This window comes from Camelina sativa, chromosome 9 (assembly GCF_030686135.1).
Source record: "Camelina sativa cultivar CO46 ecotype springtype chromosome 9, ASM3068613v1".
Classification (NCBI taxonomy): domain Eukaryota; kingdom Viridiplantae; phylum Streptophyta; class Magnoliopsida; order Brassicales; family Brassicaceae; genus Camelina; species Camelina sativa.
The window spans coordinates 43,564,730-43,581,071 of NC_141888.1; the positions used below are offsets into that span (position 1 = coordinate 43,564,730).

Here is a 16,342-nt window from a genome sequence, read left to right on the forward strand (position 1 = left end):
ATTGATATGATATGATATGGAAAAAAACAAAAAGATAAATCGTGACCAATCCACCATTGGTATGGGGGTGTGGGGATGTTACTTCTTCTTACCGTTCCTATTCTTCGATGTTAGCTTGGCGACCAATACTATTGGGCAATTAAAAATGGGACACGCATGAGGACAAATGGGCCCATGAAGTGACGCCGATACGAGAGAGTGATTAACCGTTAAATCCATAACACGTGGACGGTGGATATTAGGTTTCTCGATTTGAAAAAAGTGGCTTGGGCAGAGGAGAGACTAGCTAGAGAGAGGAGCTGAGACGATCCTTTCAAGATAAACTCTTGTCCTGTGGTATTAGATTTCACATCTCGCGTTTCATCATCCTCTCTGAGATGTGGAGCTACGTCTGGTTAGTACTGGTGGTGGTACTATCCATGTTCAATGATATCACCGTAATGGCCAAAGCGACCGAGTCGCCTGCGGCGATTTTCCTCCCTAGTCAAACCGGACTCGACGATTCGCGTCGGAGTCCTCCTGTGGTATGCTCCGCGCCGGATCCGAACCTCAACTACAGGCCGGTTATCGGGATTCTGAGCCATCCTGGCGACGGCGCGTCGGGTCGATTGAACAATGCTACGAACGCGTCGTACATTACGTCGTCGTATGTGAAATTTGCTGAAGCTGGTGGAGCACGCGTTATCCCCCTCATATATAACGAGCCCGAGGAGCTTCTCTTCCAGGTTACTCTTATATTATTAGCTCAGCCGTTTCTCTAATCTTTACAAGTTTCCTTTTTGGCTGCGTTTAATTTTTCATCATTGATATAAGGAAAAAATATCAAATTAATTAGGTTTTAAGGTGTTGTTGTTATGGCTTAAGAATTGGATTGCTTCTTCCTGATATTATTTTTCTAAAATCATCTTGGATTACTGCAGAAGCTAGAGTTGGTCAACGGTGTGATACTCACTGGTGGTTGGGCTAAAGAAGGATTGTATTTTGAAATCGTCAAGAAAATCTTCCATGTAAGAAGAAGCTCTACGATTGGTTTCAATTTATTTGGGTGTTGTGACATATAGAATTCCAATAAAATGATCTTTATTGATATCTCTCTATGATCGATCCTCTCAGAAAGTTTTGGAAAGAAATGATGCTGGTGAGCATTTTCCATTATATGCTATTTGCCTCGGCTTTGAGCTCTTGACAATGATCATTAGTCAGGTAAATCCTTTGTTTTTACTTCTTTTGGCAACTTTTTTCGGTCAATGAATAAATGTAGCTGAATATTAGAATGTGGAATTAGTATAAGGCAAGCAGAGAACCTTTATTAGCTATTCCCATCATGAGTTTTGAGCTGAGAATATACTATAGTATGTATGTAGTACAGTTTGAGAATCTGCAAACTCCATTCAAAGTCTATAATCCTTGGCTTTTGTAACAGAACAGAGACATCTTTAAAAAAGTTGATGCAAGAAATTGTGCATCAAGTCTTCAGTTCATTGAAAATGTTAATATCGAAGGAACCGTATTCCAAAGGTGCATTCAGCTTCATGATATGTGTATATATGTTTTGCAAAATATTCAATTTATAATTTTGTAATGTTTCACATATTGCAGATTTCCTCCAGATTTGTTTAACAAGCTTAGTACCGACTGTTTGGTTATGCAGAACCATCAGGTTAGTATTTCCAACCTCTAATGGAATATAGTTGTCACTATTTTTGTTGTTTAATATGCTTATACATTCTCTATAGAGAGCAGTTTGACATTAATAAATGAGTTGATCACTGTTAGCAACTTATTAGTTTTGTTTACCGCTACACTTGTGCAATTTTTCTTGCCATTTTCTACTTTCTTGTTCTTGAATAGTTAATATCTTCTTTCTATCTGCTTGCTGATACTAGTACAAATTATCATGATATTCCAGTTTGGTATATCACCAGACAGCTTTGAAGGCACTGTTGCTCTGTCTAATTTCTTTAACATCGTCACAACATGCAGTGATACCCACAACAAGGTATTGTGATGATCTTAATAACCATACATATTTAATTTATTCTAAAATCTAACCTCATAAAACCAATCTACTTTATATATATATTTCCAGATATATGTTTCAACAGTTAAATCAAAACAATATCCAGTGACGGGATTCCAGTGGCATCCGGAGGTACATACTCACTAGTTAACTTACGTCTCTCATTTAGTCCTTTTGCGGCTAGGCTTAGTTATCACTGTTGTTCATTGCGTTATTCTATAAATTATGGTATATTTATTTGTACATACAGCTTATATAACATAAAAGTTCCCTACAATACTCTGGCAGAAAAATGCATTCGAGTGGGGGTTATCCACCATTCCACACTCTGAGGACGCGATCCAGGTGACTCAGCACGTTGCAAATTATTTAGTCAGGTTTGTTCTTTTATTTCAAGGTTTGTTAAGAACTGATAAGAGAGTGCTGCAGCAACTCTGATTGCTATATTAGGAAAGTAGTTGGCATTAGAATCAATATAAATAAGTATTCATGTAATGGATTCTGATGGATTTAGTTTTTTTGAATGTGATGTGCAGTGAAGCAAGGAAGTCACAGAACAGACCATCTTCTGAGAAAGTGCTGAGCAATCTCATTTATAACTACACCCCTACTTACTGTGGATATGAAGGGTAAAAAGCCACTCGGACAATCTTTACATAATTTTTCTCTTCTACTGTATGTTTAACGATTTTTGGGATCATCTAATATGGTGGATTTTGCAGGAGAGGTTACGACGAGGTTTACATTTTCACACAAGAACGATCTCTTTTCTGAGAACAACGTCGCCTTCTCGTGTGTTTTGTTCAGGGAAAACCAGTGCAATTTGTGTTTTAAACCAGTGCAATTTGTACGCTTGCCCTTCTATAGTCAAAAGAAATAAAAAAATCAAACAATGTACGCTTTTGTATAAAACATGAAAGTCTTTGATTTATGTTTAACTTAGTGTTAATAAGATAAATAATCTGTGTTCTGTTCATTATAAAGATAGAAGAAATTAGTCTTTTTATACGAAAGAAGGACTTCAATAATAGTATGAGTTGGGCTAAATAAAAGCCCAATTAAGCATAATGGGCTGATAACAATTTGACTGTTTACAGTTCGCCAACCGACGACAATGGGAAGTGGGAACTCTGACCTGCCAATAATAATCCTGGTTCATCCCTTAAATCGGTGTCCCTATCTAACCGTACCGAGTTAAACCAACCACATTCAATTGTTCGTCCTGTCTTTGCACTCTCTCTCTCTCTCTCTCTCTGGATGAATCCTCTCAAGCAAGCTTCATCGATTTCCCTCTGACGCCAATCTTCTGGTTTCGATTCCAATCGTAAGTGTTCTTCCTTCTCTAAGTGTTGTTTGGGTTTCAATGTAGATCGTTTTAGGAGATATTAAGTAAAGAGATTGATAAATCCCTAATTGTTCCGTTTGATTGTTAAAACTTTACTAGATTAGTCGAGATTACTTATTCAGAGACTTATGCTTAGTAAACGAACTCTAGTTATGTATCGTTGCATCGAATTTTGTCGGTTGTAATACTAATTTCCGGTTTGCACTTCAGAACCGGCCTTGTATGCAAGTAGCTTGAGCTTCTATTATGATCTGTTGAAGGGAGACAACTCTGAAGCTTTCTTGATTTCGTGGGAAGAGGTATAAATGGGGAGGATAATGGAATGGGCTGCAAGATCTGATCATTTGGGAGGACTTCCAAGGAAAACTGTGATAATGGCTGTTAGTGCGTTTGCAAGAGCAGTAGCAAATCTTTGCAACAAAAGCTCAGTTCACAATGCTGAGACTCTTATGAATCTTGTCCGGTCAAGACCACCTGGTGTTCCTCTCATCACTGTTAGTAATCACATGTCGACGTTAGTTAATTTTAGAACCTTTAAAAAAACATAATCTTTTCTTGTTGTCATAATCTCTTTACTTACACTCACTTGTATTTTTGATGTTGATTTATTATCATTCTTTTTTTGTAATCAGTTTGGATGATCCAGTAATGTGGGGTGCGTTCAAGGGTCTCCTTTCCCTTGATCCAGAATTGGCTCGCTGGGTTCTTGCTGCAGAGGACATATGTTTCAGGAACCCTATCTTCTCCTACATTTTCCGCACTGGTATGTCATATTTTTTCTTTCTTGGTTTCTTCTTAGGTGAAAGACTGTGTAATCAGTGTTTTGTATGATTTCCCTACTTGGAGTTTTGTTAGTCGATTTGGTGGTTTACCTTCTTACCAAAATAGGACTTCCTCATGATGAATGTTAATGATTTCTTCTGAGCAGGAAAATGTATACCTATAACTAGAGATGGTGGAATCTACCAAGAACACATGAATGAATCTCTCCAGCGATTAAAAGATGGATCTTGGGTAGTTTATCTTGCACATTTAAACATTCCTTCTTTCTGGGCTTTTCTGACCTCTAACCGTTGGGTACTAATCACCATGACTAGTAGCTGCATACCTTCCCAGAGGGAAAGGTGTTTCAAGAAGATGTTCCTATTAGACGACTAAAATGGGGAACTGCAAGCCTCATCGCCCGCTGTCCAGTTACCCCAATCGTCTTGCCAATAATTCACCGTGGTTTTGAGGAGGTAACTCATCCATGTCCCATCTAAGTCTGCTTAACTTAATAATCGTTCAAACTTCTGTAGCTAAACCATGAACTATGCATCCAAATTCCAAAATTCGAATTTGATTTTTGATAGTAATATGTTTTCATTCCATGGTACTTACCTACATTGTTGTAACCACTTAGATGATGCCGGAGAACTACTTGAATGGTAGAAGACCGCTGGTACCGCTGTGCAACAAAAACCTTAAAGTTGTGGTTGGCGAACCAATTGAGTTTAATGTTCCCATGATGGTTGAGACTGCTGTCTTGGACTCCCGCCATGTAACTGCTCCTCTTCAAGAATCAAAATGGCCTATCCTCACTTCTGCTGGCCAGGAGCTAGACGAAACTGCTCAGAGATGCCTCTACGTAGCTCTTTCCGAGAAGATTCAATCCTCCTTGGAAACCTTGAGGCTCTTATCTAAGCGGTTGTGACTTCCGCCGGGAAAATTCATCTCAGAATCCGGTTCACAATTTTAAAGTTCCGGTTTAGATCCGCTGACCGCAGTGGTAAATCAGTTATTTACTTATTAGCTTAATTTAATTTTCTGAGAAATATTTTACAAATTATTTCAGTACGAAAACTAGAGAACTTGCATTTTTAAATTTTTACCGTTTCGGATATATAGCAACCCCGCAATAATGTATGTTGAAATGTGTCTAATCAGTATAATAAAAATTAAGTGAAAACCGAAAAAGCTAGCCTACAATAATCGAATGATACTTTGAAATCTCAATACTAATATAAAATATATATAGTATGTTGTTTTTAATAATGTAAAAGACCGTTATTAGTGTGATGTCTGTAACGCCGATGATCTGGCCAGTTCTGTTCTGTCTTCACTTCTGCTAAAATGGTAATGATGTTGGAAAGAAACAGCAAGCATTAAAACGACCAGTTTGAACAGAGAGAGAGAGAAGGTTCTTCTGATTAAGAAGAAGAGAGACAACGTGGGTGGCAAAACAGACGCGGCGGCCACGTGAGCCAAATCGAGCCACCGGAGCGGCGAGTGGTGCCTACGCGATAAAAAAAAACAGTTAATGGGTCCTACAGGGTCACGCCGGGGACGCACCATCACGTGAAAACGAAACTTCCCAAAAAAAGGTCAGCTAAAACGGTCTCGTGGCATTCTCGTTAATCCGATCACGTTTTAAGGGTAAACGCTACCTCTTGCACGTGGTAATGGAGCTCGGATGTGTGGCAAAACTTGTAAATAAAGGCCGAATCGAAGGGTATAGTAGAAGCTCCCACGTGCTAGGTCCGGAGGACATGCGTGACCTCATGTAGTGGTAATTTTCGTAAATATAGGGTCAAATCTTGGGTAAAGATGGTACAAAAAATTATTTTCACTATGAAAGTAAAATAAACTCTCCTCTTCTCTTCTCTTCTCTTCTCTGGCACGAGAGAGAGAGAGAGAGAGAGTTCATGATTAGCTTAAAGCTCTCTTCATCTTCTTCTTCTATTCCCGGGTTTTTTTTTTCTTTCTCCGTCCTGCGATCAACTGAAAACTCATCTTTATCGAATTCTCCGATCATCTTGATCCGCCGCTTTCATCTGAATCCACCTGTGTTTTCTTTCTCTCAAGTACTCTCAATTTGAAGAAGGTGAAGCTTACAAAGTTACTGCAACTATTTCCAAGTGTTTTACTTCCGTCAAGATTCTCGCCGTCGGTGAGAGCATTATAATCTCCGACGGAGAAGCCAAGTTGCATATCTAATCTTAAGCTGATCGGAGATTGGGAAGTGTTCTTGGTGCACGCAGATCGAAGATTCTGAGGTTGAATAAGTTTAAGTTTCGCTGCGAATTGTCTCTTTGATCTGAATCATTAAAGAAACAGAGGAAGAAGAAGATGACGTCGGGGACGAGAATGCCGACATGGAGAGAGAGAGAAAACAACAAGAGGAGAGAGAGACGACGGAGAGCAATCGCAGCTAAGATCTTCACCGGATTGAGAATGTACGGTAACTACGAGCTTCCTAAGCATTGCGATAACAACGAAGTTCTTAAAGCACTCTGCAACGAAGCTGGTTGGATCGTCGAGCCTGATGGCACCACTTACCGCAAGGTTCGTTTTTTTTTCTCCAATCCGGATCTCATTTTTTTTTGTTTTCATCTTTATGCTTTTGAAGAAACTTGAAAAATTTTAAAAATTTGGATACACATGAACATTCTAACATGCGCCGGTGTCTTTTCCGGTGGCCGGATTGCTAACGTGTTTCATGATGATACCTCATGTGATGTGCGTAGGTTAGCTAGCGTGATAGAGGAGCGTTTGTTTTAGTCAAATGTTGGATTCTTTTTTTTTTTAATTACGCGTTTCTCTAAAAAAGAAGATGCTTTTCTCTCTCTCTCTCTCTGTCTCTCTCTTGCTCTGTTTCATGATGTGTGTGTAACTGATTCACTTGTGGTTCAGTCTATTCTCAGATGATGCTACCATCCCCCACCAAACAAACAAAAATAAAAAAAGAGAAAAAGCAAAGTAGCATAGCATAGATCTCAATAAAACTGATTACTAGTAAAATTTTGCACAGAGTTCAAAGTGTACGTTTTTTGATCTGTAGATTTTTTTGGGAAAGCAAGTGGGCACTTTTGCTTTTATGTCTCCAGTCTTTTTACTCTTATTTTCGATTATCGAGTCCAATGATAATCTGTCGGTTCAGGAATCATTGACCTGATTGATTCTTAGAAACAGAGTATTTACTACTATTTGTTTTTTTTGAAACTTAGACCTAAGCTCACTGGCTGTTTCAGCTATATTTGAAACTGATCATGTTTGTGTGATCTTTATTTATTTATTTATTTCAGGGATGTAGTAGACCTGTAGAGCGTATGGAGATAGGTGGCGGTTCAGCAACAGCTAGTCCTTGCTCTTCTTATCAGCCAAGTCCGTGTGCTTCTTATAATCCTAGTCCAGCCTCTTCCAACTTCATGAGTCCAGCATCCTCCTCATTTGCTAATCTTACCTCTGGAGATGGCCAATCACTCATCCCATGGCTCAAACACCTCTCAACAACATCATCCTCATCAGCTTCTTCGTCATCAAGACTCCCTAATTACCTCTACATCCCTGGGGGATCCATAAGCGCTCCTGTTACCCCTCCTTTAAGCTCTCCTACTGCTCGTACCCCAAGAATGAACACCGATTGGCAACAGCTCAACAACTCCTTCTTTGTCTCTTCAACACCGCCAAGTCCCACTCGACAAATCATCCCGGACTCTGAATGGTTCTCAGGGATTCAACTAGCACAAAGCGTTCCAGCTTCGCCAACGTTTAGCCTCGTCTCACAAAACCCGTTTGGATTCAAAGAAGAAGCAGCTTCTGCTGCTGGATGCGGAGGCGGGTCAAGGATGTGGACACCAGGTCAAAGCGGGACTTGCTCCCCTGCTATTCCTTCTGGTGCTGACCACACAGCTGATGTTCCAATGTCTGAAGCCGTGGCTCCTCCAGAGTTTGCGTTCGGGAGTAACACAACGGGTTAGTGAAAGCATGGGAAGGAGAGAGGATACACGAGGAGAGTGGTTCGGATGATCTCGAACTCACTCTTGGAAACTCAAGCACCAGGTAACTCCAACCCACCTGTACATTTTCAAAACCGGTGGAACCAAAACCGTTCTTGATGATATGTTGCTCCAGTTTTATTTCAATTGTACTCCTTCGTCCCATGTAATGCTCAAAGTTGAAACACAGCTTATATAATATTCGTTTATCTGTCCCCGACCGTGATCTTCTCGCCCTAGTATTGTATTCTTGAGATTGAATCATATGATCATCACACTGCCTTCTTTTTAACTGTCGTTGATTGTTTCCCAACCTAATTCCCGGTTTAATAGCAAACGTAAACCCCGGTTTGAGTGGTTTATAATCAATCAGACGGTTTATGTTAACACTGTCAGAAACTCATAGTCAACGAAGCAAATTATATGAGTCAACATTGAGCGCTTCATTGCAGGTGACAGAGCTAGGAGCCTCTGTTTAATTATAACGGCTACACAGATTTCATATTCTGACATGGGGTTGATTTTGTTCGTCTTCGTCCTTCTTCAGTTGTAATTCACAGAGGAAGGTGGATGACGAAAGTGTATCCATCCATGATCCCATATATGAGCTAATAATTATCACATGGAAGACAAACAAATCTTTAGGTCGTGGTCAATGCACGTACGTATAACTGATAGATGGCCACATGCTATCCACTAGTATTTTGCCACGTGTGATTATCAAAATTATTGACTTTCATCCTAGTAATACAGTATAATTTTTCAGACATTTGACAACACTGATTTTCTTCTCTAGTAATATAATTTTTCAATTTATCTTATCGCATTTTTCAAATGTCGATTTTATATTCTAAAATTATTCTCTAGATCAGAGTTATATTATAGACCAAAAAAGAAGAGATTTTTTGCTTGACTATATAGATTATATATTTATATCCTATAAATGGTTTTTATTACTTTCCCCTAAAATCATAGATATTTGACTATTTACGTAGATCATACACGCATTCGAATACGTGTATATATTAATACCTATATAAATACAACAATTTGATGACATAAAAATAATGTTACATCGTCTCTTATAGCTGTAGTTACAAAAAAAAAAAAAATGAATCTCCATCAGGTCCTCTTTCTCATTCTTCTTATTTTTCTTGTTGATTTATCAGATTATGATGTCCTAGCATATAATACCAATGCTGGTTACAATAACACATCAAAGTGTAACATTTACGAAGGACGTTGGATATATGACTATACCTCTAATCCTCTTTATGGAACATCGACATGTCCATTCATCGGATTGGATTGCCAGAAGCTTGGTCGGCCGGACAGGAACTACCTCCATTACCGATGGCAACCCTCCGGATGCGATATCCCAAGGTGATATTTTCACTTTCACAGTTTCACTTCTGTCAATACATTTCAAAATGTTTAAAAGATTTTTTTTCTCTTTTCGCTTGATCACGATTAAATGATTACATTGTCTCCTTCAATGTCAAGGAGCAAATAATTGAAACTATGAAGATTGTGTATGATCTTCGAGAATCGCATTCATTTCATATCTAGAAATTAATTTGTGGAAAATCTCAAGTAGTAATGAAATGTGATGCTAAATCTTACATTTATTTAATGTAATAGTAGTATTTTTTTTTTGTAATTATGACTGTACATTTAGCAATTTATGACGCTTTTAATCATCGTATATTAATATTCTACGAAAATTTATGAATTTACATCGGAAATTGATTAGCTAGCATATCACTACTATGAGTTTGACCAAAAAAGATACATGCATATATCAAAATTACTTTGTCAGAATCAAGTAAAACGTCTGAGATTTACGTGGGGGATATGATGTGGCAGATTCGACGGACAAGATTTCTTAGCGAGATTCAAAGGAAAGAAAATACTATTTGTGGGAGGTTCGCTAAGCAACAATATGTGGGGTGTCTATGAGTTGCATGCTTCACGCGGCCGTTCCTAACGCTAAGTATACCTTCGACTATAACAACAAGCGCCTCTCTACTTTCACCATTCCGGTACGTACCTAGCCTCAAATGGTTTATTCCCGGTTATCGGCTTCGGTTAATAGACTATATAAGTATATATGATCAATTTTATTTTGATTTGTCATTTGTGTTACAATTAACTACAGGAATATGGAATATCTGTAAATTTCCTGAAAAATGGGTTCCTAGTAGATTTGGTAGCGGACAAAACAAGGGGACTGATTCTGAAACTAGATTCGATCAGTTCGGGGAATCAATGGTTGGGAGCAGATGTTGCCATCTTTAACACATTCCACTGGTGGTCTCACACAGGGCGTGCCAAAACGTAACCATGCATGAGCTTATTTATCTACACCATATGTATCATATAATCCATTAATGTTGATGTTGTTGATGATATATGGTAGATGGGACTATTTTCAAACGGAGACCAAATAGTGAAAGAGATGAATAGAATGGATGCTTTCAAGATTGCATTGACAACTTGGGCTAAGTGGATTGATCACAACATTGATCCTTCAAAAACTAGGGTTTTCTATCAAGGCGTCTCTCCCGTTCATTTAAAGTTAATCTCGATCTATCTTCCTCTAGTAAGTAGTAATTATATAATCAACTGATTAATTAATTAACGATTCTTTGTTTCTCGTTAATTTTTGAAGCGGGAGTGAATGGGGTAAACCGGGGAAGACTTGCTTGGGCGAGACGGAACCACTGAAAGGACCAAGTAATAACCCCGGACCTAACATAGGTGAAGCGATAGTGAGAAGAGTGATCGGAGGGATGGCTAAACCGGTGGAGCTCCTTGATTTGACGGCTATGACGGAGCTGAGGAAGGACGCTCACCCTTCCATCTACGCCGGTGGAGGCAGTCGCTTAAATGACTGCAGCCATTGGTGCCTCCCCCGGAGTCCCCGACGCATGGAACCAGCTCCTTTATACGGCTCTTCTCAGCCACTAGTTTTGCTTGGGCGTCAAATTAAAATTATATACAATTACGGATCCAGAAGTTTCTGTTACCAAAAAAGCTTGGATTTATATTATTAATCTGAAGATAATTAAGCAACTTTTTAAAATATATAATTTTAATGCTTTTAAAAAAATAACATACCCAAATAATAAATTCCCTTAAACATTAACTTCCTTTTTTTTTCCTACTAATTAATTTAGTTACATATAATAATTAAATTAAACAAAAATCAAAAGTTTAAAATCATCAGAACAATTTTGTAATAGAAAAAAATGTTTCAAGAGAAAAAAAATCCAAGCAAATTCCAAGTAGGAAAAGGAATCAGTTCAGGTTTCGAACTCTGTTTGTTGTTATATAAATAGCCCCCATATCTTTTAGTTTAACAATAGCTCTCAGCAAGATTCCAACTTATATTTCTGTTTTTCTAAGGTTCCTCCTTCTATACTTTTTATTTTCTATTAGAAAACGTACGTTCTCTGGAATCAGATAAGGGTATCTAATTCTTGTCCTATTACTAGACTTCGATACCTAACTTCGTATATGGGTGCATGTTGTGATATTTTCTTTGAAGTTGAATCTTGCCTTATTTTTTTCTTTTTTGAATTCCTTTGATCGAAGCTTAGGAATTATTAGGTTATATAGTGAATCCTTTATTCTATTATTGATGTTAGTTAATTGCTTTTTGTTTCAGAGTTTCTAACAGATAAAATCACTTGACAAGAAGATGGCAGGAGGAGGTTTCAGAGTGATTCATCTTGTGAGACCATTCCTTGCATTCTTACCAGAAGTCCAATCGCCTGGAAGAAAGATTCCGTTTAGAGAGAAAGTCATATACACTGTCATCTCTTTTTTCATCTTCCTGGTCTGTAGTCAGTTGCCACTTTATGGAATCCATTCCACTACAGGCGCGGATCCATTCTATTGGATGCGTGTCATTCTTGCTTCAAGCCGAGGTACGGTTATGGAGCTTGGTATCACACCAATCGTCACATCCGGAATGGTTATACAGCTTCTTTCTGGTTCTAAGATCATAGAAATCGATAACAATGTCCGTGAAGACCGTGCACTCTTGTAAGTCTACTGTACCCTTAAATAGGTGTTTCATTCATATCAAAGTCTTTAAAGATTCAGAGACCAATAGGGTTATGTTTTTTTGGTTATAGGAACGGTGCACAGAAGCTGTTAGGACTCCTCATAGCGGTTGGCCAAGCAGTTGCATATGTTCTCTCAGGGATGTATGGTAGTGTTGGGGAACTAGGAGTTGGGAATGCTATGCTTATCATTGTTCAGCTCTGTTTTGCTTCCATTATCGTCCTTTGTTTAGATGAGCTTCTTCAGAAAGGTTATGGCCTCGGTTCTGGAATTTCCCTTTTCATTGCTACTAATATCTGGTGAGTTTTAACTTTAACGTCTAGCTCAAGCTTTCTCGGTTAAAACCTCAATGTCCATATTTTGATGTTGATGAAAACTCTTTTGTAGTGAGAGCATTATTTGGAAAGCGTTCAGTCCTACAACCATCAACAGTGGACGTGGAGCTCAATTTGAAGGAGCTGCTATTGCTCTGTTCCACCCGTGAAGAGATAAAGTCAGCGCACTCCGTGAAGCGTTTTTCAGACAGAACCTCCCGAATGTGACTAATCTGCTAGCCACAGTCTTGGTCTTTCTGATTGTGGTTTACTTTCAAGGCTTTCGTGTTGTTTTACCTGTGAGATCAAAGAATAATCGTGGACAGCAAGGCTCTTATCCTATCAAGTTGTTCTACACCTCAAACATGCCTATCATCTTGCAGTCAGCTCTTGTCTCCAACATCTACTTCATCTCTCAGGTATCAATCAGTTTATACAAAATCCTTACTCTGAGCTAAATGTATATATTGAAGTTCTTAACTTAAAGCATTGTGAATGTGTTTCTGTCTGTAGCTATTATACAGAAAGTTTGGTGGAAACTTTTTGGTGAACCTTATCGGTATGTGGAAGGAGTCAGAATACAGCGGGCAGTCTATCCCCGTTGGTGGTATTGCGTACTACATAACCGCCCCGTCAAGGTAAATTTTAGTTCTCTGGTTCGTTTCTTGATCTGTTGTGTACCTTTTGGTTAACTTCATCTGCATTTTTTTTGTGTGTTTCTGTTTTGCAGCTTAGCTGAGATGGCAACTCATCCTTTCCACGCTCTGTTCTACCTTGTGTTCATGTTAGGCGCGTGTGCGTTGTTCTCTAAAACCTGGATTGAGGTCTCCGGTTCATCAGCCAAAGATGTCGCCAGACAACTAAGAGTATGTTTGTTTGTTGGATCAACCTTGTCCTAAGCAAAGTTGCTGATACAATTCTTATCTTTGGTCTTTTGCATGACTAAAAACTCATACATTTGTTTCAGGAACAGCAAATGGTAATGCCTGGTCACCGAGACTCAAATCTTCAAAAGCAACTGAATCGATACATTCCCACGGCTGCAGCTTTTGGCGGTCTATGCATTGGTGCACTCACCGTCTTGGCTGACTTAATGGGAGCTATTGGGTCCGGCACTGGAATCCTTCTTGCAGTGACAATCATATATCAATATTTTGAAACCTTCGAAAAAGAAAAAGCAAGCGAGCTAGGTGTCTTCGGTTTGTAAAGCTCTTTGTAGAGCCTAGAAGTTTTCACTCACTTTTCATGCATGTGTATAGCTTAAAAGTTATTAAAGCTGAAAGATAGTTAGATGAAACTAAGGCCAATCACTTCATCTAACTATCTTTCAGCTTTATTGGTAATGAGTTTCAGAAACTTTACTCCTTGGGTCTTCTTACACGAAAATCTTATTACATTTTTGGTTATTGTTATTTTTTCTACTCAAACGTCGGAAATATTATTGATTTGAGCATGAAGAAGTTAAATTACACGAATATGCAAAAACTATGATCTTACGATATAGAGTTCACAAATTGAGTGAACCTCAACAGAGACTGAGAACAAACACGTACAAGTTCAATATCATCACTTAAATTCACGAAAACAGGGCAGCATGAGATGATTATATAAGTTCTCGAAAAAGAATAGGTCTCTAGATTTATAGAAGTTCCCTAATAGGCCCTGATTCTTTTTTTTTTCTAGTCTGAAACTTCAAAAGATTCAAAACCATCACAAAAGAAGAAAGATACATAGACAACTATTTTCTGCTAATTGCCAAAAGACTATTGAGGATCAGCAAATGACAACTTGGCATGAGCTAGAGAGTCTTGGAACGGTAAGGAGTTTCCTGAGGAAAGCAGATTCATTTTCTTTTCCTCTGAAATTACCCAAGCGTAGTGTGAGTTTCTTGAGGATTGGTGAGTTCTCTAGAAAGTAACTCATTAGTTTCATTTCTGTTGCCTCCTCTTCTACCATTGGCTTTACTATGTCAACAAACTCCAGAGATGGTAGGTTACAATGCGGTCCAAGCAAAATACTAATTGGCTCCTCCCCTGGAGTTTTACTAAATCCCTGCAAGTAGGTAGAAAACAAGTTGAGTATGTGACACACTTTCAGTATTTGCATTAATAAAAAAGCAAGTTTCTGGTTTCAGTAATTGATCCTAACCAATGAGAGAGATTTTAGATTCGGGCAGCTCTCCAGAAAGACTGGCAACATTTCCCACCTGTAGTCGCCGAAGTCAACATGTAAGGAAGATAGGTTACGAAATAAAGGTAATCGTTCACATCTTGAGTAATTATAGATGACCTGCAAAAGAAAAAAGAGTATCACAGTTAACTTGGTAACGCACTTGAGACTAGGTAATACAGTTTCTTATACTAAAAACTCATGAGTACAGAGAATTTAACAGAGGTTACCTCAAGGGTATCTGAAGAGATGTCCATTTCTTTGACACTAGATATCCCGAGGAGAAAGTTACGGATCATATTTCTCTTTGGTAGATCATTCGGATCAAACCTACCCTTTCGAAAGACAAGTTAAACAAAACGTCGATGGTCGTCTTAACGAGGGATGCCGAGTTATTTATAACAAAACTTGCAGTTTCATGACAATAAAGCTTGAGATTCTCAAGCTTAGGAGCATCAATTGCAACTACTTGTTTCTTCATCTATATCCTCGTTACAGTGGCCCATAAGGGTGAAGCTAAGAAGAGACTGAGAGCAAACACGTAAATAATCTACATTGTCACAAGCACTCCTCTTTATAGTTAAGCTTTCGAGAACTGGACAGCCTGAGATCAGCATCTCGAAAGACCAATCGTTGGCAAACTTAACCATATCAAGATACATAACTTTGAGGGAAGGTAAAGAAACGGACTTGGGAGTAGTAAAGCTTACGTCAGAGAGCTTTAGGGATACCAAGCTATCACATGTGTAAACAGCTGGAGGTATCTGCACTTCATATTCGCACCACTTGCCATCTAGAATATGAAGATGTTCAACTTTGCGGTTAACAACAGTGTTAATCCACCGGGCGACATTAGCATTATCAAGATCATCCCACTTCCATTCGTACTTTACCCTTACGTATTGGTAGTTTAACTTAAAATTTTGCAGACACGACTCACTGTTAAAACCAAGAAAGCGATCGACGAAGCACATAAAAGCTTTGTACTCCGGGAAGTCACCATACCTCAAGTCCAAACCAGGTACATATCTCCAGAGATTTCCCCATCTACTGGATAACACACCAGTCTTAACCACATCTTTTGTGGGAAGTTTTAAAAGAATCTGACATAGCAAACAATCTGGTAATTTGCTCAGCCTATCTAGATTACCCGAGCGTTTGGCCGCACGTACACATGTACCAGTAGTACTACTCTCTGCGTCTTCATCCATGTATGTACACTTAACCTAGTAAACAATCAAATCGAACAAAAACAAAAAAAAAAAACCCTTTCAATCTAATTTCGAGAGACTTTAAAAAATCTAATTTATAAATAAAAGAAAATCTATCAAAAATTCCAAAATTCCCAAAAGGTTATATGTCAACTTGAAACGATTGAATTTAATAGAGACAGAGAGTGAGAGAGAGTACCTGAAGATGATGAAAACAGTGAGACAAATCGCCGTCGAATTTTCCCGGCCAAAGTATCTTGCTTGCTTTGTCTCTCTCTCTCTCTCTCTCTACCTGTGTCACTCCAGTGGTTCGGTTGATTTAGCTAGCAGAGGCGTCCGTAGAGAGTAAGAGACGAGATCCGCTAATCTTTTATGGGCCTTACATAATTGGGCTCACACTTCTTTAACTCTTTTTTCTTTGTTTTTTTCATTATGATCCTCAAATTTACAATTAC

At 38.6% G+C, this 16,342-nt stretch overlaps 3 protein-coding genes and 3 pseudogenes across 8 annotated transcripts; 5 read left to right on the plus strand and 1 right to left on the minus strand.

The window, feature by feature from the left end:
- The first annotated feature begins 33 nt into the window (after positions 1–33).
- On the plus strand, positions 34–2,978 carry LOC147939468 (gamma-glutamyl hydrolase 2-like). Its single transcript, XM_087463792.1, has 10 exons — positions 34–725; positions 921–1,007; positions 1,114–1,203; positions 1,424–1,518; positions 1,600–1,660; positions 1,910–1,999; positions 2,090–2,152; positions 2,309–2,397; positions 2,557–2,649; positions 2,743–2,978. Exons 1-10 carry the CDS (start codon positions 378–380, stop codon positions 2,792–2,794), a joined length of 1,068 nt encoding a protein of 355 aa, XP_087319918.1. The 5' UTR covers positions 34–377; the 3' UTR covers positions 2,795–2,978.
- A 127-nt stretch (positions 2,979–3,105) lies between these two features.
- LOC147939469 (N-acylphosphatidylethanolamine synthase-like) lies at positions 3,106–5,229 on the plus strand. 5 transcript variants are annotated; one of them, XM_087463793.1, is made up of 6 exons: positions 3,106–3,344; positions 3,576–3,879; positions 3,998–4,128; positions 4,294–4,379; positions 4,466–4,603; positions 4,768–5,229. In XM_087463793.1, the coding sequence occupies exons 2-6, from the start codon at positions 3,671–3,673 to the stop codon at positions 5,056–5,058; spliced, it is 855 nt and encodes a 284-aa protein (XP_087319919.1). In that variant the 5' UTR covers positions 3,106–3,344; positions 3,576–3,670; the 3' UTR covers positions 5,059–5,229. The 5 variants fall into 5 exon arrangements, 4 of the variants coding, with proteins under 4 accessions (XP_087319919.1, XP_087319921.1, XP_087319920.1 ...); XM_087463795.1 differs by having other exon boundaries at positions 3,153–3,344; positions 3,576–3,859; XR_015565074.1 differs by having other exon boundaries at positions 3,210–3,344; positions 4,463–4,603.
- A 795-nt stretch (positions 5,230–6,024) lies between these two features.
- Positions 6,025–8,337, plus strand: LOC104714137 (BES1/BZR1 homolog protein 4). Its single transcript, XM_010431397.3, is given in 3 exon segments — positions 6,025–6,689; positions 7,430–8,090; positions 8,093–8,337. Coding segments are annotated over 3 exon segments (975 nt in total). The 5' UTR covers positions 6,025–6,473; the 3' UTR covers positions 8,191–8,337.
- Positions 8,338–9,220: 883 nt separating this feature from the next.
- LOC104714138 (protein trichome birefringence-like 42) lies at positions 9,221–11,165 on the plus strand (annotated as a pseudogene).
- Positions 11,166–11,394: 229 nt separating this feature from the next.
- Positions 11,395–13,913, plus strand: LOC109125113 (uncharacterized; annotated as a pseudogene).
- Positions 13,914–14,043: 130 nt separating this feature from the next.
- Positions 14,044–16,227, minus strand: LOC147939470 (putative FBD-associated F-box protein At1g78730; annotated as a pseudogene). The gene is made up of 4 exons (XR_015565400.1): positions 16,087–16,227; positions 14,907–15,902; positions 14,656–14,796; positions 14,044–14,559 (listed from the first exon to the last, which is right to left on the minus strand). The product of XR_015565400.1 is annotated as a putative FBD-associated F-box protein At1g78730 (transcript).
- Positions 16,228–16,342: the final 115 nt, after the last annotated feature.